At 47.9% G+C, this 25810-nt stretch overlaps 1 protein-coding gene across 2 annotated transcripts in view; it reads right to left on the reverse strand.

Annotated features, from left to right (window-relative positions):
- Nucleotides 1–25810, reverse strand: part of ADAP1 (ArfGAP with dual PH domains 1) — a 76332-nt gene that overhangs the window by 17409 nt on the left and 33113 nt on the right. For both annotated transcript variants that reach the window (XM_075165249.1, XM_075165250.1), the window contains one exon: nucleotides 21976–22058. In XM_075165249.1, coding sequence (XP_075021350.1) covers nucleotides 21976–22058 — 83 coding nt within the window. The remainder of the gene's footprint in view (nucleotides 1–21975; nucleotides 22059–25810) is intronic.

The raw sequence follows: 25810 nt of genomic DNA on the forward strand, positions 1-25810 counted from the left end.
CACCTGGCTGCTCTGCCAAAGCCAGCTGCTCATTTCACTGTACTTTGGTACAGATTTACATCAATCCTTTGCTGGCTTCCTTTTTCTTTTTCTTCCTTCCTTCCTCCAGGGCTGTGTCCTCGGGAGCTGCTCCTCTGCTCTGCCCAACCCTGCTGCCTGCACCCCTGTCAACACCCATCAGTGCCAAACACCATGAGCTGGACTTGAACCCAACATGAACTTGTCCAGGTTCCCCAGGCAAACAAGCAAGACGTGTCCTCAATGTCCTGATCTAAAGGATTGTGAAAACAGCTAGAGAAGGTATTGAGAAACAAAACTGCAGGAGGCCAAACAGGGAAAAGGATCTCACATCGGAGGGCATCGGAGTCAGAGAACTAAACCATCTCTTCCTCGTCTCTGTGGGCTGCGCTAGCTTAGCAACAGCTTCGTATTTAGAGATATCTGGCCAAATTCAGACCTTCACGAGGGCTGTTCTGCTTATGTTGAAGCAAAATGACCGCTAGCCCTACAATATCTGCCGATTGCTGGTGTCGGACCACGCAGCATCGTGTCGCCAACACGTTGGCTTCTTCTCCCACGGCGCAGAACAAGGGATGCGGACGCCTGTCATCATCCCATTTGATCACCAGCACCCAACCGTGATGGCAGAAAGGACTACCTGGTGAAGACCTGCTGGAAAGCACCTATAGGGACCCTTTAGAAATACCACTCTCGCATTGCTAACACCACTGCTGTTCCGTCGTCAAGTTTTCTGCATCACTTTAGCCACCTGCCAAGAAGAAAAACCAATCGCTTGCTTTTGTAGGCAGTTCTGGCACAAACCTGCGACACTTGCAAAAAAAACCACCCAGCAGTTGTGACAAAGTTAGCCAACAAACGGCACGTAACATAACCTGAAATCACACAGCCCCACTGGGTATTTTTGACCCGTTAACGTAGTTTCCAAGGTAAAATGAGGAACTGTCACTTCCACACTCACTTCATCACCACAGCTAAAACTCTGCAGGGGAAAGAAAACAGGGTTACCACGTTGGTTGACCAAAAAGAAGACATCGCATGGCCTTGTGTCAGCTCTGTTGAGCTGGTGGCTGGAGCTCCTCCAAGCCAGGCATCTAAAAAGGGCAGGACCCATTGGCTGCTCTAGTCCAGCCCAGCTTTCTTGCCACCCGCGAGGCCGCAGAGGGGGCAAGGGAGAGGATTCTCTATCGAGACAATCTGACATAGACACCGTCTTTCCCTCCAACTTCCGCCAGCAATTTGTTCAAGTTCCCCATTTGTTAAGAAGAGGGATACTGCTGCTTCCCCACCTCAGAAAGCCCTTACGGTGCTTAGTTAATGATGGGTTTTTTGGTCTCTGAGAATGTGGATTATAGGAAGTACCCAAAATTACTCTTTCAGTTTCAGCCTTTGTTCTCAGAGAAGAAAAAAAACCCTCCTGCAAGGAGGACAATCAGATCCACTGACTTGGGAAAAAAAAAAAAACATTCATGAATTTTGCTTTCACTCATCCTAAGTAAAGTATTATAAACTTGGAATTAAACCCCATCTGCTCTTCGGTTTCTTTGGTGCTTTATTTTGCAATTCCACCTGGAAACAGAGGCATCAGAACTGCTTGTTCCCATCACGTTTCTAGGGCAGTGGTAAAACCAGGTCTGATCCAAAGCTTTTAGGAGAAACGTGTTTGTGTATCCAAAACCGAGCATAGCAACAGAGCCAATACCATACTCAAGCGCAAATGCATCACTGAGTTGTTTCTTGCCTTCTTGTCTTCGTGCAAGACAAAGCATGGAAGGCTGAAATAGGAGAAAAAAAATTTACTTGTGTGTGTAATCCAAGAGCAATCACATTTTCCTAGAGTGCGGGCACGGCATCTTCACCTACAGAAGTAGATTTTCTTTCCTCTAAGCAGTTAAAGTGCTTTGACCCCAATTCAGAGCTTTGGAGAAGATTTAAATACAACTACATCACTTTGCTGCTAAAATTACAGGGTATATATCGCCACTTCTCTGTATGTCAGAAGCCGAGTAGTCTGCTATATTAACATTGTAAGATGTTAATTAAACCAGAACGGCAGATAGGTACTTACTGGAGATGATGTGCCCGCTTTTTCTGCGGGGTTAAGGAATTGCATAATTATTTGGAGCAGCTGAGTGGCAAATGCCTGACATCCCGCGTTACCACTGACACCAATGCCACAACCTCCTTTTAAAAAAAGAGTCTGAAGAATATTTCTCCTGAAATAAACCATGCCATCCATAGTCAGAGGGCTGATGGAGAAGGTGACATATTCTAAGGTTCCCTATGGACTGGACTTTGAATAGGGTTGCAAAAAGAAGCGTTTGGCTGTGTCAGTGTAAATTGTTTGGTTTGATTGCTGTAAGTTGTAATATTTCTTCCTGTAGCATTCAGCCACCACCAAAGCAAAACATTTCAATGACTTCAATTTGAATCTTTTAAGCATTTGCATTCCAATCAAAAATTATAAAAAAAGGAATACTAAATTTTCTCATGGAGTGAAAACACCACCATTTGTCCAGAGACAAACTCACCCTCCCCATACATAAGGTAGTGCCCCTGCAAGCGGTGTCAAGGTTGGTCAAACAACTTAGAGCTTGCAGTCAAGGCTGCAACCGCTCCCCTGCTCCACTGCACAGCACCAGCAGCTCGCTTCCCCCCGCCATCTGCAGCTGTGCTGAGGAGCTTATAACTTCCCTGAAAATAATTCTGCAGTCATCTCCGGATAAATACACTTCCTGCTGGTTACATGTTCAGCAGTGCAGATACAGGCGTATTGGAAATGTCGGCATCCACGCGTGCAGGAGGCAGAGACCTCGGAGGCTTGATGATGACATGGGCATCCTTTCCCCCAGGGAGTTCTCCTGCACAGACCAGGTGAGGAGCTACCAAGAGCTGCTACTGCTCAAGCACAGTTCAGAGCTTTGGAAATGAAAGCCTCAGCAAGGAGCGAACGAGAATGCGTTTAGTGATCCTGCAAACCAGTCTCTGCCCCTAGAAGGGCACCTGGGAGTTAAGCTCCTGGTGCACCTTATGCAAGGATGGGTGCCTGGCATGTCTCACCTCACACTCTCTCACGGGCATGAGAAGGGAGTGATCTCCCTTCACCCCCCTTAAGACAACTCTTTATCCCCCTCTAAGACAGCACATCCTCATCACATCTCACCCAGCCAGGCAAAGGAGCCCAAGATCTCCCCTGTGCCCATACCCCAGTACCAACCCCAACCATTTTCTCATGCACACACGTTTTTAGAGGCGAGAATTTCCCAGCTCTTAATCAATCAGTCCTCTCCTAATGAGCACTTAGGATGCAAATTACCTTTCCTAAAGGCCATTTTGCAGAGAAGGGTTTCCTGTTGCCATCCAGTCTGCCTCTGCTGCCTTCCAGGAGCTCATAAAACAATTATTGTCCTGCTGCATTGTAGCGCCTCAGCTATGGATGCAAGCAGCTGATTAGATTGATTGCTTCCACAATACCCAATTAACCCACTCACTCTGCAAATGATTGACTTAATCAAAGGCAATTAGCGCTTGAATGGCTACATCAGACAGAAAGCCAGGATTTAGTAGATGATTGAGATAACACCTTACAGACATCTCCTTGCCCTTCTAAGGGAAAACATCATCATTAATGCTCAGCTCAGAGCTGGAAGTACCTGAAACCTTAGGTCGGTGGTTTTAGGTGGCACAGAAAACACAACAGGCATAGGAACCCATGCATTTCCCTTTACTGATAAAGAGAACAACGCCACATGCTACTTCTAAGCGGAACTTGAAAAGTGTCGATGTTCCCCTTCTCCTCCTCTTCCGGCTCACGCAGGACTGGGAGCACCGACAGCTGAACGGACCTCAATGGCCAACTGTCACCAAATGGTAACTTTTGTCCCTGACAGCTCAGTCAATCCCTGAGTGCTGGACGTACGAGGTTGTCTCCCATTACCAATCCTCCGAGCAAAGTCAAATATGTTTTACAAAACCATCTTCAGTACTGATGGCTTGCAAGGCATCTTCTCCCACAACATAAAAAAGCCACCCAGAGAGATCAGATTTGGAGGCAGTGCCATGGCTCTGTAGAAATATGGGTGCCAGTGTCCTCAGTGACCATTTGCCCTCTAGCCGAATCACCCAAAACTGGCACAGCGAAGTCAAAGCCTCACCACGGGAAGGTCAAGAAGAGCACCCCATGCCCCCTAAACAGAGGACAGGGACTATTTTAGATCACGTGTAGGACAACTTCAAGGTTGAAGCCAAACATGGAAAACAAACTCTCCAGATCACTGCAAAAATACATTGCCATCTTGCCTCATCTTGAGCGACAAAGCCTCTGAAATGGAAAAAGTCATTCGTTCAGCTACCTAGCTGCTGGGATCAATGTGGGAAACGGAGCCAAATACATCACCTCTGGAAAAAACATGGGGCCGAGCTCAACAACACATCGAGGTCCTGAGGCTGACGGAAAGAAGACGAGGTTTGTCCCCATACATAGGCATGTGGTATGTAAATGCAAGGTCGGTCCCTGGGTTTCCAGTCCCTTTTAATTACATCATACACTTGCATTGCTGGCTCACAGCTGAAGATCCAAATTGCTTCTAAGCAAAGCCCCAATAATAAAGCTGAAATCCATTAAGCCTGTGATGTTTGCCACTATTTAAATCTGATTAAAATCGTACATGACACCACTAAGCCTAACAGTCAGAAAACACTCCCGTCAGGTCTGATGTTTCCCCGTGTAATCCAGACCCCCCCCCTTCTTTCACCGGGTTGTCAGCTAAAAGGAGCCATAATAAGATATCATGTACCTAATCCAGCTTCCTAAGCTGTTTTTAACTGGTTTCTTTAATCACATGTTATGATTCCCTACGGAGTAGCTCTCAGGTGACAGAGACATTAATACAGTCATTCATACTGCCAGGAGGTATCTCGGATGGGATCCCGTTGCCCCTTGCGCCGACTGAGCATAGCAGAAACGAGACCCGCGAGGTGCCTCCGCGGAGCGCGGGGAAGCCGTCAGCGGGATGAAAGGTGGGAAAACGAGGTAGCAGGAGGTGACAACCTCTGGGCAAATGACTGGAAGGTAAGGTGGTGCAAAGGACACTCGCCAGAGAAAAAACTCCTTTTAGTAGAGTGATTCTTGATCTCCCAGTGAGCACACCTCCCCTGAAAACGCTGCATGGGAACAAAGATAAGGAGAAAATACCAAAATATACAATTCCCAAGTCTTCACCTGACCACTGCAGGCATATCAGGTTTGGTGTCCACCGTAGGGAACACAACCACATCCTCCCTTTTATCAGTTTATCTTATAATTGACCATTGATACAGTACAACTTCCATGGTAACTTAATTATTGAGCGAGTGCTTACATATTAAAGATAAGACAATAGTTGGCTGCTGCAGTCAGATTCGATTGTATCTGCTGGGAGACGTTAAAACCCTCTGCTATAGAAAATGTCTTTACTGGAAGTCTTGTGCTAGCGTTCCTGAGAATTGAATGTGGAATCTAATTTTACTTGGAAATCAAATCCTTCCTCTTCAAGTGGCATCCCCACACTCCCACCCGGGAGCTGCTGCCTCTCAGAGAAAAAATCCAGTTACAGGTAAATAACCTTCAGGTTTTGATCTTTTGAAGCCAGTCTTTTATTATAAAAAGGCAGATGAAAGCTGAGAGGTTCCCAGTGCGATGCTCATCCCATTTACCAGCACTGAATGCACTCGAAGCCTGATTTAGCTGGCAAGCTGGGTGAGAAAACGTTTAAGCACAGGCAGGCAGTACTAAGTCATAATAATATCTGTACAGCAATGCGCTGTCAGAAGCTGAAGTTTGAGAGCAAAACCACTCCCAAACCAGAGACCAGGATCCTCCTTGGGCAAGACACGAACACCCCAAAAAGTCCTCGCTGCAGCCGTTGCAAGTTACCTGCGCAAAAGCTGCACGGGAAGATGTTCTGCAGCTTTCTCACACGGCACCTGGAGGAACCGCTGCCACCGTCCCACCCATCACCCCTGCCCAACGCTGCCCACACACAGAGCTGGTCCTGCCTGGACCACTGCAGGGCGAGGGAGAACCCACCTGCAGCCTCACATGCAGCCACAACGACTTTTATACAGAAAGCAAAGAGGTGAGACACGCAAAGACTTGGGGATGAGGAGCCTTTACACCCTCAACACGCACCGCAGATGGGCTACGCCAACCTACGCGCTGCTGAGGCTTCAGCTCGAAACAACTGCAAAGCACCAGGAACCACCTAAGGTCTGGATTTCATACAGGCATCCTGCAGAGCCTCAAACCACAGCTATGGGAGCAGGCTAAAACATCCTCCAAGCCCTGAATAGTTTTAGACAGGTTTCTTACCCGCACCAGTAAATAAAATCTCAGCCTGGGCAGCTGCTCACGTGGATCAATCCAAGCAAGGATAAGATTAATTTAATCCCCCAACAGAGCTTTATGGAAGTCAGCAGAGAAGTTCACCGCCGACTTCAGACGGGTTTAGGACCCTCTCTCCAGGGCACCCCGGAATAAAGCATTCCCCCCACGTAGGCAGCATTGCCGTACAACCATAAATCACGGAAACCCGTCCTCGCACGCACATAACATTCCTCTTTGTTTGCATTGAACAGAAATCCAAACGGCTTCGAGCGCATCTGCTGCCGTGTTAAGAGCTCCTGATCCTCCATTATTGAGTGTTTGACACATTTACAGTCAAAGCTATTGCTTTATGAAGGGAATAGAGAATTTTTTAATTTAGGACTCGTTCCTTTCCTGGCTGCTGGTTTTATAGCTGTCCCAGAAATCAGCTCTATAGGGTGCTCCAGCAGCTGTGCTATCAAGGCAGGGGCGATCAGCAGCGCAGCCACAACCTCCAGGTTGCACGAGGACGTTTGCACACCTTGTTTTTTCTAAAACTATCACCCCCCGTCCCCTGGAGCAGTGAAGGAACTGCCCCACTTTATGAACTCCTGTAATTATATAAATCAAGGCTAAATTCTAGCGTGAATAAATCACTGACCAAAACTCCCATCGACTTTGCTATGCTAAAATTTCTTCTTCCAGCCTCTGCAATGCATGAAAATTTAAAGTTCACTCCCCGCTGAGCAGCCTTCTTGTCTTTTAGGTATTTTGGGGCTATCCTGTTTGTTACTGATGTGCCACATAATCGCTTCCCTCAGGGGCTGCTCTGGTTATGAAAACAGACCTGGCTCATCGAGGTAGCTGCTGAGCGTGCACCTCAGCTGCAGCAATGCTTTTAGAACCAGTCCTATTTAGCCAGCTGGGGAGGCACCTCCCAGCCCCATTTCACTGTAAGCATTCAAGAGGTGGGGTGTGGACAACTCCACTGCTGCAGACTTCTCTGCTGCATCGGAGATTTCAAGGTGAAAACTCAGGCGAGCTCACTATAGGAGGAAAACGCGGATGGAGACGGGCTGGTGTGGGTCAGGAAGAAGCATCGGCAAATGCTCGCACTTCTCGGTTGAGGTTGCTCTAAGGCTCAACTACATCTTTGGCAAACTCCAGAAAAAGACATGACCTCACTCTGGAAAAATGTTCTTTATCTGCTGAGACAGAAACTGTCCGGCCTTGCGCAGGTCTCCAACGTAAAACGGATCTTTCTTTAATAGAAATTTAATTAAGCTAGGACGAGTTGCCATGAAATCAGCCTTTTCCATGTACTTTGTTATCGTATTGCTTCCTAGTCTCTCCCTTCTCATTAGCAGAAGAAAGATGCACCAGCCTTTTGGTCCTCTGTCACTACACAGGGAACATGAACGTGCGCGGTATAAAAACACTGAGAAACACCGGGAGATCCGGGACACCGAGAACCGCTTTCATAAACCATCAGAAACAGAAAGGGATGGTCCCCCTATTCTTTCCCTAAATGCTTGTTATCAAAAACATAGAGATACTTCCCTGATACTGATACTCCTCTTTAGCTCTCTCCAATTTGTATAGATCCATTTATTGACTGTAAAAACCCAAGGTTACAGGAACAGGCAGCCTGAGCAATGTCAAAATATAGTATTTCAAGTTGGTTGGCCTCAAATAGGGAAAGCTCAAGGACAGGAGTGATTCATGCTAATTATAATTGGGGTGTTTCATCCACTTATTGATCTTATAGCCTATACTCACCAGGTGGACTGACTCTCCCAGGGGCACGACAGCTCAGGGCATCTCCAGGGAGCATCCAAAGCACACCCAAACCACAGGCAGCGCATTCAGCCGCCAAGGGAATCCAGGGGCAGGAGGGTCTCAGACCGTCCCGCCCATGAGAAACTGTACGAGTTCAGCAAACTGACCTCAAACTGACCACAGATAAAACGTTTTTGATTTGAGTTGACAAATATAAACATTTCTGTTAAGGATGATGTAAAATGAAACAACATTACTTAGGTGTGCTTTTTTGAGGGGAAAAAACCTAACCAAACATTTTGCACAAAGTGCTTAGGTGGAGAAGAAAAAGACCAAACCCCAACTGTTTAAAAAGTCAAGGGCCAGCCCTCACCCCTTTCGGTAAGGCTCGCTCCCACACCACGCTGCTTCCCCTGCAACGAGCATCGCTGCTGCTTTAAGTTTCGCAGGGGAGCTGCTGCTCTTTGGCTAATTATAGAAGCTTGGATCAGAGCTACGCTGAAGGCAGCTTGACAGAACCAGCTGTTAAAATTACAGCTGGATCCTAAACTAGCTGTGAACATCCAGCTTTAGCTCACGGTGGTGCTACCCCCTCCCCGGAGCCGGCTGCCAACGCCTCGCTTGGCCGACTGCTCCTCCTCCTCCTCCACCGCTCCGGCTCCGACCCACAGGTCCTCGCCCGCGATTTTTGGCTGCCTAAATGCTTTTCTGCTTCAGAGGAGCTGAAGACATCGGTGTATTTCTTTTTGCTAGATGTTTTCCTTCCTACAGCAGCTATCAGTAAGAGGAATATTGATTTCTCTCCACCCCAGCACTGGCTCACTGCGATGTTCATGAATTTCCTGGAGAGTGTAACAGCAGTCGCTGGCCTCTCGCCCCGGCCCAGACAGGTAGAAAAAAACAAAAATGCACCAAAGTTATCCCTAAAAGAAAAGCTTTTGCATTGGGAGCCTTTTCCTTTGTCTTCTGGTGGTGAGTTTGTGCAGTGTCTCCTTAGGGAGGCTGGGAGACGGGGCAGCATCTTCCTTTGATGTTAACGGAGCCTCACGAGGCGGCGTTGCTCTTTCGGAGGGGCCGCACTGAGCCTGAGTCAGCACTTCCAGACGCTACTGGAAGGCACTGAAAGGCTGCTCCGGGTCCTGGTCATATGATGCCCGCCCTGCTGAAACGTCAGCGCATCCTGGCACGGGAACGATGCCACGTGTGGGTCCCTGTCACAGGCCTGCTCCCCTTGCAGGAGAAAAAAATAATAGTAAGACAAACACACAGTTTGCATCCTCCCCTTGCATCCTCCTCCCTAGTTTAGTTAAACAGCTCTTCGATGTGCCTTGTCGTTACTGCAGTAAGGTCCGTGTTTGATGTTTAAATCATTTGTGTTGCAAAGCGGGTGCCCGGAGCGAGGGCTGAGCGGACCCACGGCGGCGGCTCTCCAGAGGACCCGCTTTCTCCTCTGCCTTGCCTGGACTCGCGGCTGATGCTGCAGCGTCTGGCTGGGGATTATATCTGCTGCTGCTTCCTTGAGCGGATTTTTTCAAATGGATCCTTTTCCTTCCAAGGTAATTTGGCTCAATATTTATTCACCCTGGAGACAGGCTGTTGTGTGAGTTTTTACGCTGCTCCGGACGAGGCTGCAGAGAGCAGGAGAGGTGAGCTGCACAGCATCGCTCCCCCGACTGCTTCCCGCAGGAGCGGTGTCAGGGCACGCCGAGGAAGAAGTAGTTGTTTGTTTTAAAGCAGTGACTACATTTCCCTCAAACCTTCAAGGAGAGGATGGGGAAAGGTTTCCTGGAGCAAGTCCTGAGAGGGAGTTGTGTAATGCTAAATGCAGGATCATACTGGGAAGACATAAAAAGGAGACTGAGCATCAGCAAACCGGGTCCTGTCTGCTTCAGCTGAATATACTTTTCCGTAGGGTTTCCTCCTTCCTCCTCCATTTCAATTTTTTCCAGAGCCTTTCAACTTAATCTATTCCTCCCCATTAGATAAAAATTGGGGGGGGGGGGGAGAACCCCAGCCCTGAGTCCCCCTTTTCTGCACCCAAAATCCACAGCGCAAGCGCCGGTGCATGGGTGCAGAGGCCAGACCTCGCACCCACCCGCTGGGGCCCCGCGCCCTGCCCCGCTCCCGGGGCTGCGAACCCCGCGCCCAACGCACGGCAGGCGGCTGCGCTGGCGAGGACCGAGCCGCGGGGGCTCGGACCCACCGAGCCAGGCACGCCGAGCAGCGTTTAACCCGGGACACGTGTGCTCTGAAGAAGCACCGTCCCCACGGCAAGTGAGATGTCTAACAGCTCTCTCCGGCCGCGGGAGAGCCTGCCCGGGGGTGCAGGGAGACAGCTCTCAGGGACCGGTGCCCGCCGAGCCTGGCTCCCAGCGGGACTTGCGTCCCGGCCGGCGGCTGATGTCAGTGCCCGGAGAACAGAGCCCTCTCTGTGGCTCTGGCAGCATGAGAAGGAGGTTTCTGTGCCTGGCAAGGTTGCTCGCTGGAGGGATGCTCGTGCTTTAACCCCCTCCTGACAACAGCACATCAGTCTCCAGTAACCTTGATTCTGGGTTGGGAGATCTGCAGGGTTTGCAATTTCCATCTGGACACTCACATACCCAGCTCTGCCAAATGCTCTTTGATTATAACCTCTCCGGACCAGGGCTGCTTTTTTGGTGCATCTGTACAGCACCCAGAGCGCTGGATGCAATCTGCACATAATGCTCTTACGCACCCTTGAAATGCAAAAACGCTCTTATGCTCTCTTGAAATGCAAACAGCGATGAGGTTTGCATCCTTTTTGAAGAGGGCTAGAGCCCCGCTGCCACTTAGCTGCCATTGAGCCTCCCCCGCCGCGCTCCCCGCTGCTCCAACGACCACGAGAGATGCATTGGCAGAGCTGCGCAGCACCAAGCTCGCGGCAGGCTGCAAAACTCAGCCAGGAAGCCAAATTCCCTGGTACGGTCCTTGCCTGCCGCAGGCTGCGGTGCCAAATCATTTTATACTCCAGGACACTGAGACGGGGCAGAGGTCCACGCCAAAGAGGCGCAGCATCCCTGCGCCCTGGCTCCTCATTCAGACACAAATCCAGCCGCCTTCGGAGGCCACCTCCATCTTCACACCTCCAGCTCCCCCAGGGTGCAAGCACAAACGGCGAGGGGGTGTCAGTGCCAAGCAGAGGAATTGCTCGTGGTTTCGGCTGGGGAGAGTGAAAATGCAGCCAGACTTTGGGACCGAGCAGTCAAGATCTTACAGACAAGGGCAGGATCGAGCGCGGAGATTTGTAGCACAATTTTGCTGAAATCCAGTAAGAGTCGAACCTGGTGCTTTGGTTCAGCCCAATACCGGAACTGGCTGCTGGGAATTTACTGGAAACGGTGATTTAACAGAAGGCACCAGTGATGCAATCCTAGCGGGCACACCAAGCACCAGCACACGCTGCCGGGAACCGGTGTCATGACTTCCTACCACAAAACCTCTCCTCCTTCATGTTCAAATCTCTGCTTCGCAAAAGTCTACAGGAATTTACAACAAAACACTGGGCTACCCTGATTTTTGCTGCTTTTTAGCTGCACTACTATTATTTTTTTTATTTCCATCTCTAGGTCTATGAGGGATCTGCTTACAGGGATGGGAGAGAGGGGCTAAGACGGCGGTACCAAAAAGCACCTCACAGTGAGGGATGCTCTGCAGATCTCGCAACAGCCGCATCTTCCCAACGCACGCTGCAGCCCTGCATCATGAAAACAAGCACTTCCCATCAAAGAGGGACAGCAGCAGAAAATGCCGGAGCTTCTCTCAAAGCCCAGCTCTAATACTTGAGCCTTTCAAGCATCAGAAGAGGATTTAATCCATTTTTCAACTACCATCAGATAACAGTGACATTAAAAAGCAGTCGGAGCAAAGCAGCAACTCCTCTTTGAGGCTAATAAGTAGAAATAAATTAACTGATTTCTTGATATTAAAAATTCCTCTCTATGGAGTAAGATCAAGGCCTGCTAAAGCTTTTGACAGTTCTGCCCATCAGCCACGTGTGCGCGGAGGTTAAACAGAGATTTACACTCACAGAAACTCCTGAAAAACTCAGATCTTTGGATCGAGATTACAGATGTAGCCAGTGTTTTCAGAAGTTCAGCACAAAAAATGTCAGAAGGGCCAGTTATAATTAGGCTTTTTCTAAATTTCTATATATGGCGTAAATCAAGAGGCAAGTCACTGGCATTATGGGAAACCTGCCAGCAAAAAAACAGAATGAGGGGAAAATAAACTCTTTATTCGTATGGTACTGTTCCCTTTACAGACACATAATGCAGGCTGGGCTTTAAAGGCGACTTATAATTTTGCAGCATTATGTGGCTCTACAACTTTTATTCTGGTATTCAGAGTCTAATGTAACTTAACGTTTATAGAGTGACATTTCAAATCTCACTGCTGTCACCAGAAATGCCTCCGTGGCCATCGCTAGGTTTTGGGGAAGGCTTTGGGTACGTTAATACAAACCACTGCAAAGATTTCTCCGCTGTTCAAAAGACCGAACAGGTAGCAGAGATTTTTCTTAACAAAGTGCCCAATTAGAAACCGCTGCGAGCTGCTGTTGCAAAGCCGGTCACATTAGTCAGCAGCTCTGCTCCGGGACGGAACGTTGGCGGGAGCTGCCCCGGGTTTGTTCCGCAGCCCCTCCAACACAGGGCAGGCAGAGCTCAGCCCCGCGTTACCACCAAAGGCTATTTTTATCACGAGGAGATGTCGTAAGCGCGTAGGGGACTGGGGCAAGGGAGAGAAGGTGGAAGGGGAAAAAACAAAAAAATGCTAAAGTATTTATACCTTGTCAGGTCATATTGCCCCGCACCGTGGCCAGCTACACCTGCCCTCGCACCAGCAGCCACGCCGGTGTTCAGGCACAGCATGGAAATGATGGTAGGTTAATTCAGACACACACCAAACCCCAACCACCCAAACGCCCCCCACCCCCCGAAAGGCAGCGGGATGCTCCTGCACACACCGGTGCACCCCCTGCCTCGCAAGGCGAGCCGGGCAGGGGACCTTCTTCTGCACCACCACGCTCTCCTACAGCACACACCGGCGCCTGGTCAAAGCCCGGCGAGTTATTGCTGATAAGCTTAGAAATGGTTGCTTTTATGGCGCCGTTTCTCTTCTTGCTCTCCTGAGCTCGGTTTCCTAAGGAACCAAAGCTTATGCGAGCATCGTCCGTCCATCTCCCCCTCTGGCTTTTCAGCATCTTGGACAATTTCAGCCAGATGTAGCTCCCCGTAGTTGCTAAACGCTCCATTCTTTCTTGCTTATAAAGCAATGGGATAATGTACATACTTAAAAGTCAGCCTCATCCCTGCTTTTTGCAGAACCACCCCTGCTGCCTCTTTTTTCTCTGAGGGGCCAGCATCTGCCTGCTCTTACCTGGCATTCAACTGTACTGCCATCCCGCTTTGTACGGTGCTTAGCACAGCATCACCTTGATCTTCACCCGGGAAAAGCCGGGAAAGCTTCCCTGGAGTTAGTGAAAATATAAACAGGAACATCAGCCAAGGATGTGGGTTGCATTTGGGGAAAAAATGGCGATGAAATAATCTTCACGCTGGTCGGTATGAGAGAAGCTGAGATGGCAGCTGGCTACCATCCTGACCACACACATCAGCTGGCTGAAATCATCCCCAGTGCTAAAAGCAGCTCTTGATTTAGCGGATAACGCCTTTGCAAGAATAGAGTTTCAATTCGACTATTTTACTTAACGGGCTCGGCTTGTCAGCAGTTAAAGGGTGCTACAGGAAGCACCTACGGCACTTCTTCCCGCTTGCAAGGAGATGGTTTCACACAAAAGCTTTGCGTCGTCTGTATCGATTTGTTCCCACAGCACCTTTTTATCAGACATCGCCAGGGCTTGCGTGAGGAAGGGCACCTCACCACCCTCGGCGTGACCGTGGAGCCCTGACCACGGAGCCGGTCCGACGGGAGGGAGCAGTCTCCCGCGTCAAGGGTTTCAGACAGCATAAACCAGCACAAGCGTCGACGGAGCAATGCAGATCCACACCAGCCAAGGCAGAAATAAGGCAGGAAAAAAACAAAACCACCCTTGCCTCTCTTGCACCTCTCATGGAAGCCCAAATCCGGGAACAACCTGCTGCCACGACCTTGATACCACTACAGGGCCCTGAGCTGAGCCTTTGCAGATGTCTCTTTCTTTAAGCCTTTTCCACCAGCACCAATTTCTGTTTCGCTTCAACCGTCCCTCCCCACAAGGGAGCTGCAGCCCGGCCCGAGAAGGCTGTATTGCAGGGCAGTGATTTATTGGCACAGGCAAGTATGCGTACATGAAAAGATGCTGGAGACAACACCTCTCCTTGAGCAGCACGCTCTCTTTCACTACTTTATGCTCAGAAGTTTGCAGCATAAAAATCTTGCTGACTGCACAGAAGATGCCCTGTTCCCCTGAGCCCGCGGGCCCAGCAAGGATCCCCCTCCGCTCGCAGGGTCAGGGCATGCGATCCCACACCAGACACACAGCAGCCCCAAAGCACAGCATTGAACTGGTCATCGCTCCACGGACTCTCTTAGGCTGCGGCAAACAGCTGTAATACCAAATCTATCGGGTGAAAGCCCTAGTTTTCCTAAGGCGGAGAGCCACCATCCCCCAGGACAGTGATGGGAGATGCGCTTCCAGTCTTTCCCAAGACCCTCCCAACATGGCAGCACCACCACATCCTTGTAGGGTTGGAATGGGCTCTCACCTCCTCTGGTCCTGGCTGATGGGCACAACCCGTCCTCGGCACCACATCCCATCAGGGCAGGCTCTAACGCAAACGAACGGAACCGCGTCCGTGCCCATCTCCCCGGGACGCAGCCCTCATCCCCTGCAAAGCCCTCTCCTCTTCCCCAGCTCCCCTTCCCAGACCCCCAGCCTGTGTTCTGCTAATAACTGGGAGGAGGGAGTGCTACTGGATGGAGAAGAGGGGATGTTTTTCTGACAGATTACAGAATATAACAGAAATAAGTCAACCTCTCAGAAACTCTCAACATATCACTATTCAAATATAAAACCATTAGACTGGACACTTCTCATGTCAGCAATTTGACCTTCTGAAATTTTCTATGCACTTTTTTTCCCTCGTCCACGCATGAAAAGTGGGTGAATAAGAAGTTTGTTAATTCTCTAATTGCATTTTGAAGTTGTGAATTCACTGAAGTTGCATTTCCTGCAAAAATTTCTGATGAAAAAGGACAAAAAGCATTTTGCAGGGAAATTCCTGATCACCTTCCCTTTGCCGCAATTCTGAGCGGCTGCGACCCTGCGGTCTCCCATCGCCTTCCTCCCCTCTGCGCTCTCATCCTCTCTTTTTGCAAACAACCACAGCTCAGAAGACGCCACCTGCCCCCGGCCACCCATCACCCACCAACCCCACGCAACCGAATCTCCTCTCCCCCGTGCCACCTCCGCCGCCAGGTTTTACCACACGTGCTTGCAAAGCAAAGGGGACGGTGCCGGTTCACGTATGGCTTCACACTCCCTTCGGCACGAGCACCTCCTCAAAGACCAGATGCATTAACATCTTAGCAAACGACACCAGGAGCCCTCAAGCCGACGCTTTATTTCTTTGCTCTGGCTGCCTGGCAGACTCCCCTCAGTGCTATGGGCTGTCTGATGTGCAATAAAACCTCTGCCCTTCTAGGTTGCCGTTAGCACTGGTTTGTTCTTCGGGTGCTGCTCAGCCCTGTAATTCGGCGGCGTGCGCAGCGGGAGAGAGGAGCTTTGCTTCTGAGGTTGTGAAAAAAACAGACGGCGGAGCCGGTGTCACTCTGACACCCGTAGCTCCCCGCCAGCTAGCTGAAACGGGGTAAGAGACAGCAGAGGATGAGGTCTGCCAGTTAAAATAATTGGGTTTTAACTGCAACGCCGCTCACCGCTTTGTCTGATGAGGCCCAAAATAAACTGCATTACATCACTGCAGGTCAGACTGAACTAATAAGGGTATCTTTCTCACACTGAGAAAGAACGTATTTATGCCCCGTGCGTTTTCTCTAGTGCTTTGCAGCCAGAGCTCCTTCCAACTGTGCAAGTGCAGGGGAAAATTAATTCAGACTGCTGCCCAAATTATGCAAGAGCCACATGGAATGGAAAGTGCATATTAACAGATTTTACTATTTTAGGGTATTCTTTCACATCTCATAATTTATTTTGCCATCGTATTTGCAGGCAAATACAAAATAACGTACAAGCCAAGTAATCTTTAGGGTGGTGACAGAAGATAGTACAAGCAAATAGGCGCCTTCAGAACAAATGCTACCCTTTGTAACTCCCTGGGTAAACCTAGAGCTCACCTGAATGATGACAGTAAGATCTAGTCCGTAGTGATATAAATACAGGAATACAAGCCAACAGAGGCTAAAGGCCCAAACGTCTTTGACTTTGCCAATACACCCAAAATCTTGCCTATACCTTCTAGCTTTCTCAGTTGCTCCAGTGGAAGCTCTCAGGCCATCTAAGGTTGCAGTAACATCATATTATCTTACTCTGCAGTCCAACAGGCCATCCCACCCAGCTATATAACTACCAATCAAGTCATCAAAGAATCCTCCAACTTCACCCCAAAGGATAGGGTTTAAATCTTCAGCTGGTGTAAATCTGAATTCCTCCACTGTTTTTATGGGACCTATGACAATTTACATCAGCTGAGGAGTTCCAACCTCCCATGACCAAAGAATGAAAGCGGTGATGCTTGTTGGCATTTATTATTCTTCTCCCTTGCAAACGATGCATTCCCACCCTGAATGCCTTTGGGAACCCAATGTATCAACATGGAAGATATGCAACAGCATCTGCCGTGAGCGAGGGAAAACCGCTGTTCCCCAGTCCTGCTGCAAGGGAATCGCACCGGCGTGCGGAGCTGGTAGCAGCACCTTTTATCAGCTGCACCCTACTGTGAATCTTCTCCTGTTCCTGACTGCTCTTCCACCATCTGATAAATTAACAGCAATAGGATTTACTGGCCTATTTATAGGAAACACAAGAAGGCAGCATTCACAGCAAAGTTGCAGAAAGCTGCACTGGGTGATACTGTTGTTTGTGCCCAGTTTACCCCGTGCCTCACTGGAAAGCACCTACACCCTGGTCTAAGAGCGTATAAATCATTGCTGAACTATCTCAGGCAATGCTTTCAAGGAAAGGGTGGCAACTGCTTTTGCACAGCCCGGCATCTCTCTCTGTCGCTGGAGATACCCATCAGTCCTGTCCGACCCCACCAGCCCGTCCATCCCGTGGACAGGAGCTTTCACGGTCCTAACGGTGAAGTTAAGCCATTTTTCCTGACAAGCATTAAGAGATTAAACGCCTGGTGTTAAGAGCTCTCCCACTTCATTTGCTAATGTTAAAGCAAAGACCCCAAGATGCTGCCCACAACTCCTCCCAGGCTTCAGCTCGTCCCAGGGCACCGATTCCTCCTGGCATCCCGGCGGTAACGAGACGGGTCCATCAGGAGCCAAAGCCAAGTTCACAGGGGCAAACGACTCCCTTCTGCTCTCTCTTGGCCACATGCACATCCCATTCTCTCGTCTGTGGCCTGAGCTGCATTAGAGCAGCTGCACCTCGACCAGTTTATATATTATAGTGCTCCAGCCCTGCACTGTTCCCTTTTGCTTCCTCCACGTCTCCCTTGGTTAAAATAAATCCATGTGATTAAGAGCAATCAAAAGCACCCAAAAGAATTCACTTTCAGCAGGACTGTTGGGAAGCATTGCCGTTACTGCTGCCTATCAACAACGGGGGGAAAATGTCCAACCTTTTTAAAATTGACCAAAATATTTTTAAAAATTATCAAACCTTTCAACTGCCTCGAGATCCAGATCTGGACTTTGACAGCAATTACCACCATCCTCCGTTTCTAGGAGAATTCAGCACCCGTGCCCCGTTAAACTCCGTTAAAAGAGATAATTAGCTGGAGCCTGACAGTAATTTAGCTAGTTCATTTATCAGAAGGGATAAAGCCAACCCGACACACGTTAATGTGAGGTTCTTAAAACTGGTATTATTCTGTGCTGTTGTGCAACAAACATAGCGCTATCAGAAGGGACACGGACCACGGTGTTAATCGGGATTGCTGGGGTGTAAATAATGTTTTGCTTCATAAAGTCTGGCTAGGGCAAACATACTACAGCTGAATTAAGAGCTCAAATATATAAAAGGGTGTAGCTAAGAATCGATAGTGGATCACCGAAGCATTTAATCACTGTTTTACTAATCTCCCTGCACTATCTGAACTCAAACTAAACTCCTCACACTAAAATCAATGGCGCTAATATACTCATTAACGACGGCTCTTTCGGAGAAATGAAACCATCAGAGTTTGAAAAACTAAGCGGGGGCAGAGGAGCTGAAAGCTGTGAATAGCGCATGGGCTTATGCTCCAAGGCTTCCTGGGGGAGCAAGAAACTCTCTAAAAATTCCCTTACAGGAATTTCCACTGCAATCTTCTACCGAGGGTAAGCGACCGTGACTGCACATGTGACAGCACATCCCCGAGAGGGGACACGGGATGCAGGGACTGAAGCAGGACCCCTGGATCTACTGCCACGGCTCCTCTGCGGGGGCAGGCTCGAGAGCTGGCTTCAACACTCCGCACTGCCCACACCGGGGATTTCTGCACCTGCAAAGTGTCTGCGTTTCCCAGTTCTGGTTCTGCTACCTCGCATCGTTCTGTATCTCACGAGGCAGACGTTTCCCATCGGGAAGCCAAAGAGTTTGCCGCATCCTCCTGCCAGGCTTCCCTGCAGGACTATCTCAGCTCTGACCTGCACATCTGACACTCCTGTCCCGAGACTCATTTCTCCTAAGTCTATCAGTTCGGCTGTGATAGCTTCTGCTTGGCATCTACAGGCTCCAGACAGTCTCTCCCCAAAGGATTTTCTGAAAGACATTGAATTTCTGACCAGGGTTTCATCAGGCTGCCTGGAAAAGGATGTTGCTCAAAACTCTTCAAAGATAGCATTTTCTTATTTTTTATGCAATTATTGAACAAATATCAGAATGCAAAATTGCCCCTGGGATTGGAAAATGGAATTAAATCTTCCAACAAACATGAGAAAATGGATACCGACGTCTCTATTAGCAACAAAATGTTTCATGCTTAGAAACTGGTAATCTAACACCCCTCCAGGGAATTCAGAATGGTGAGAAAAAATGGTCTAAGACAGCATTAGAAAGAAAAAGAGATATATGTTCATTCAAGTGAGACCCAAACTGGATGTGGGGTGGGCAGGAGGGCGTCCTTGTGTCAGTCCCACCTCAGTGCATTCTCAGACAGTTCAGGAGGTCATTAGTGGAAAGCAACGGCCCAGATCCTCTGCGGTTCCCCGCCACGCTGAGCCCAGGTTAATCAGGCCCAGGAGGTCCACCCCATGCAGGGTGCATCCTCCAAGCCACTGGTGTGGCCACTAAGCTGCATCGACCCCTGCAAGCAGCAAGAAGGGCAGAGCCAGGATGCGTGGTGTGGCTGAGCTTCTCCTGCAAGCACCAAGCTCCAGCCTGTCTTGGAGGCCTCATGGACGGCGCGGTTCAGACCAGCTTTGATGGCACTGGTTTACACCAGCTGGGCAAACTGGTGGTCCAGCACCACGTATGACACCATGACGAAACACCCCCATTTCACCCAAGCGATACAAGAACTGCCCCAACGCACACGGGAACATCTCTGTTAGGGACACGGTTTAGTGCTGGACTTGGTAATGTTAGGTTAAAGGTTGGACTCAATGACCTTAAGGGTCTTTTCCAACCTAAATGATTCTATCATTCTATGATCTCCAGCGACAGGACACAGGATTTTCCCTGGGCTCCCTTCTCAAGCCACAACCCTGGGAAACAACTGACTCCCGGCCCAAGAGCTGAAAACAGCATCATCAACTGAGTTACATCAAGCAGTCCAGAAGAAGGAGCACCGTTTGGCACGGGGTGAAGTACGGGCATGCAACCACACCTGGGGGCTGCTATGGTTCAGCAGAAAGGAAAAGTTGACACTGCAAGTTTGGTGTGTCCCCCCAGCTTTGTTCTGTTGTAACACCAACCTGGTCATCCTAAGGAGGAACCAACTGGCTGAAGCTCCCCTTTGAATTTACTGTCCAGAAGAATCAACAAATGACATCCTGGTTACACAGGTCATTTGCACAGCTCCTACACTGGATTTTAATGATGGTACAATTCTCAAAGACAACATACAACCTAAAAGCACTCATACACCACCCAGAAGATGCCCACCAGCCTGCCTTCCCTTCCCCTCCTCCTCCCGAGAGCTCTGGTCATTTAAAATGCCTTACCCCGTTCTCCTCTATCCTGCATTTAATGGCTTTTGAACTTCAAAGAGAGGGGAGAAAACCCTATCACTTCACCAAGCAGTTAAATATTATGCAGCCACATTACTGGAGAACACCTACAAAATACACTGCTAAAATAAACTCCCGTTTGAACTCTTCCTATAATATTTTTCAGAGAGCTTAGAACACGCTGCCCTTCTTCCCACACAGCACTGAAGCACCTACTTCACTTTAACCAGGTACACGCTCTTCTCGCAGTCGAAAGGACTAATGTGCTTAAAATTACGCATTTGCTTGAAGTACCTAGTTGAATCTGAGCTTTTATATCTAGAAGTTGCATGGTATAAATTGGAAACGTTATTCCTGGGTGAACATTATACACACGTTGGCAGATATATTCCAAAATTATCTAAGAAATCAAACTATTTGTTGTTAATAGAACATGTCCAACTCCAGCAGACTAAAATAAAAATGTGCACAATGTATTATATATGAATATGCATACCCCACACACGCTATGTGCATGCCTCATGTATACAAAATAGCAGAGCAGAAATGCTCTAAACATAAATTGAGAATATATGAGATAAGATTTTAATTGTGGTTTTAATAACAGCAAACTGCTGGAGCTACCTGCTTACTATCAGTCCTAAAAAGCAGCACGAAAATAATATTTTAACCTTTCATCTGTAACATGGTCTTTGCTAATAAAATTATCCCAGAGTCATCCAAGCACATAGCTGGTGTCAGCTACTTAATATGCAGAATAAATTAAATGCCACTTACATCGCAAAGAAATACCCAGCTAATTTCATGCACTTTCACGCCGGTCCTTACGCTGGCGCAGCCACGCAACGAACACGGTCGAGCCCTGCGTCTCCTCTTCAAATCCTGCCCTTCTGCAAGAAAATCATCCGATCCACTGCTCTACTAAACCACCCCTTTGCAAGGCCACCGTCACTCTGCCCATCGTGCTGGGAGCGCTGAAACGAGCTCCGTCACATGTGCTGGGTCTTTGCAATTGCAAAACGCTCTGCATTTATCACACTACAAGGAGACCAGGTCCCATGGATGACACTTGAAGTATTGTGGAAAGACAGTAACAGAGATTTGGGAAGAGTGGGGGATCTGGCACACTTATCCATTAACCAAACCACGCTAATAATCCTTCATCTTTCCAAAGCAAAAGTCACCTTGATGAGATAAATACCCTTATCTCCATTTCAATCCAGCTTTATGCCTCCCGCTACCAGAAACGAACTCACTGGTACTTTATCTGACCTGCTGTGGTGAACAGCCCATGGAGGTCAACAGAAAGACTCTTGATAACTGATTTATTTCCATCAGGTATTAAAATTCCCAATATTCCCAATCAAGTCCAGGGACTGCCAGCAGGGATCTTTCCCAAAAGACCATATTTTCTCCTCCTATTCAGTGACATACGAGCAATAATCAATATAAAGAAAATATAAACAGAGACAAAAAAAAATGGAAGGTGCTGGACATCAAAAAACTTATCTGCCAAAAGTGTCTTTCGCTACCTGCAGAATACGGTTCCTGCTTCTCGCTGTGAATGAACTCTTTTCGTTCGTATTTGGCTCTGATCCACTGTTCCCGCAGCAGTCTGGAAAAAAAAAAAAGATACAGAGAAAAGGAAACATGGTCCAAGATACACTAAGGAAGAATCCAGAATCATTAATTCTTCAATCAAAATACAAGTGTGATTTAAAAGTCTTCCAAAAATTGCATTATGCAGTCTGGAGTCAAGGGTTTCTTCTGTTTACTGTTGGACAACAATAAATTGTTTCCTTGTACATCCAATTTTATTGGAAACTTATATAATAAAACTTACAGATTTAGCAGAATAGCCCGTTCCCACCCAATCAGCCTTTATACAAAAATCCCTCAGTATAGAAATGATTTTAAACCTAATTTCCTCAGACTACATTCTTCAGTAAATGGGATCAATAAATGAAAAAGCAAACAAAATGCATACAAAAGAAAAATCTTTGCCCTAAAGCTATCAATATGGAAGCAGAAATGGGGTACGCCTTGCGCGATGCATGTACATGGTAGCCTTTTGGCAATCAAAGCTGCAGAGATATTGTCTCCTTGTCATGCATGGACATCACAAAAACATTGTGATGTGTCAGGTTAAAATGATGCTTGTAACGACGAAGGGAAGCCCAGCCCGAGGATGGGTGACACTTGTGACTTGGTGACCACGGAGCTTGCTGCAGGGACCCAAACACCGGAGGGTGGTGAGAACCCACCTGGCAGAGCTCTTCCAAACTCATAGCCTGTACTGCTAAGTCTAAGAAAGAAATCCGTGATGCATGGCAGGAAACATGCCTATTACCAAGTCTTTTACTTTTCATGTTGAAAATGATACCAAAGATTTATATACCAAGACCCTAACTTCCAAAAAGGAAAAAATACCCCAAAGATTATAAATACTTTTTTGCTATTTTATTTTAGCATGAGTGCTGGAACTAACGAAGTAGTTTAGATCTAGAATATGCTAGAAATTTCTTCGAATCATTATTAACTGCACTTAGTTCTTAATTGCCCTAGAACCTTAAATAGGGCAGAAATGACACACAAAAATAAAGGCATGTGTCATCCCAGCTTCACAGCAGACATTTCCGAGGGGCCTACGCTGATGACAGTAAAGGATCCCCCAGCATTGGGCAGGCTCTGTAAAACCCATCACACTTCAACACATCAACTTCTCCGCCAATGAAAATTGTTGATATGCTTAATTACCTTTTATTTTTTGCTGACTATGCAAATTTAATGCTATCTTTTCAGCAGACACATTCCAGAAATGCTCAAAGAAGATAAGCGTACTAACATTGCTTATGAAAATTCATCTGCAGGTACAGCAAACACATTCATCAAATCTGCGAGACACTATTCAATGAGAACTGTGGCTGTAATCGGTTTCCTGGCAGTAAAGGAGGAAATAATTACATATATTTTGTCCCACACATTGTTTCATCCCCTTGGTTGGGGCACCAACCTTCTCCCACAAGGCTCAGGGAGCACCAGAGCTTCTCTGCACCCAAAACTCAACTGTGAGCTTCTGCTGTAGCAGAAATAATGCACCAACTCTGCCTTTCCCCCTTCTGTTCCTGTTTTCATGACTGATCTTTAGTTGTTACACACACATCTGCAAGTTTGACTGTGAACTCTGAAGATGAATACCCATCTCCCTTCTGCTGTCACCCTGTGCTACGCTCTGGTTTGGGTACAACCCATCTTCAGTTCATCTCAGGAGGTTCAGATGTGTTTTGCAGAAGTGTGCAAGGGGGCTCTTCTGGGTTGAGCAGGATGCTCTTTCTGGATCTGATATTCACAACATAGTGGTCAGCAAACGTAGAAGACTGATGACCCAAAAGGTAGCACTTAATTGCCCGTTTCTATACTTCTGCCGCTACCAAAATTTCATCATAAAATCAACACAAATACTTAAATTTGTTACCCTTCTTGCAGTTTTTCCAGCCTGGTTGCTGCAGACAGCTCGTTATCACCGTAGCCAAACTTGGACCTTTTCAACAAGACGATTAGGGATTTAGCTAGAAGGAAGCAAATTCACACCACCCTCGGCTCCAGCTGACTTCAGTGGATTCAGCAGGAGCTGCAGCTGTTCCGAGTCTCTGAAAGTCAGCCTTCCAGTACGAATGTTTAAATACAGTATAAATTAAGGTTCATGTGCAGCAGTGGGAAAACTCTCTTGCTGTATAATGCAGATAGTACAAGAGATGCACTCTGCTGGTCTCGCGCCTTAGGGAACACCGCTCTGCAGTGACTTATTGCCCATGACGCTGTCAACAGCGGTGGTTCAGTATCTCCACAGCTTTTGTGCAAGAGAGCGCAAACTGGGCAGCCTCGCCCAAAGGGGCTGAGAAGCTTCAAAATGCTCTCGATAACCTCTCCCAGCGTTTGGGCCAGACCAAGAGTGGTTCCAATGGCACCTCCAAAAGCAGACAGGACTCCAGCCGTGCTGCTTTCCCAGCTCACAGCACGCGCTTTCCGACAGCTCACACGTTCTTCTCCTTTCCTCATCATCACAAACCCAGGCTCTTTCAGCAATAATTTCCCAAAAAAACAAGATACACCAAGAGCAGCCCATGGTTAGGACAACTCAGTGCAAGGCCAGTAGCTGCGGCTTCTGCTGCAACGGTTATTTATAGAAAGCAGAACCACTCCAGCAAAAGAAACTGAAACAAAAACCCAACGAGGACGGCGAGGAGTCCAGCATCTCCCTTCAATGCAACAGAGAAGTTGAGCAGGGACTTGACCACGCTCACTCTCATGGACTGGAGGCAATCCTGCCATAAAAAGCTGCTGTTGTCTGGTGTTAAACCCTAGTTTCACTGGCACAGCTTGGATGAATTTAAACAGGAGCAGGAATTTGTCCTGGTATCTATGGGATCTGAGAGCAATTGGAGGGCAGGGACCATCCAGAGGTCCCTCAAGCCATACAGTCTTCTCCACCGTTTTCAGTGGACTTCAGACCTGATCTCCATTTCATTTGAAATATGCCTTCAGGGGCCTTTTAAACATCTGTTGCTGTGTTTTAGTTGAAATGTATTTTTCCTGAGGTGAATATGTATGTAAATAGCCCGGGGCAGACATCACATGCTGAATACCGGACCCTCCACCCAAACCCCCCCTTTGATTTCAACAGGAGTTCCGTGAACAAAAAGAACTGTAGCAACAGCCTCATGGTATTTTATTGCATTTCTGATGATGGGATAATGTAGCAAATAGGCTGTTCGTGTTTGTTAGAAAAATATAAGTGCATCATTCCTAAACTGTGGAGATGCACAGCTTTCGGGATCAACTCCAAAAGCTTTAACAGCCCACCTAAAGTCTGGCGGGCTGCTGGTTACAGGGAATGTGTCATTTTTTGGCAATTAGAACAGAAAGGTCTTTGTAATTATCAAGATAACAACCTGGAGCAAAGAAAAGAAAAAAAAACACACCAAAAAACAAAACCCTAAGGAAAACCCACATTTCCTACAGAATAAGGGAAAATTAGTCCCCTGAATGGAACAGGACTGGGCCGCGCTGGGGAGGCGGCAGGTCCAGAGGCTGACAAAGCACCTCCAACACCAAGAGCTCCAAATCTCATTTTAGGTACTTGTAGCACCCACGTGAAAACAAGTGCTCTCTGTCAGAGGACCTGCGAGAAAGGTTTCAGAAGAAGCCAGTGGAGCAGTTTTATCTTGGTCCCACATACTCAAAGCCTTTTGCTCACAGCAAAAAACACCACAGGAAAAGCTGTTCAAGCAGTTTAATATTAAATCGTAGTTGCGTGGCTTCATCGCGCTCTATGGAGGAGTGCTGGCCAGCCAAATTTATAGTCTC

The sequence above is a fragment of the Calonectris borealis genome, chromosome 16, assembly GCF_964195595.1.
Source record: "Calonectris borealis chromosome 16, bCalBor7.hap1.2, whole genome shotgun sequence".
In the NCBI taxonomy this organism is placed as follows: Eukaryota; Metazoa; Chordata; class Aves; order Procellariiformes; family Procellariidae; genus Calonectris; species Calonectris borealis.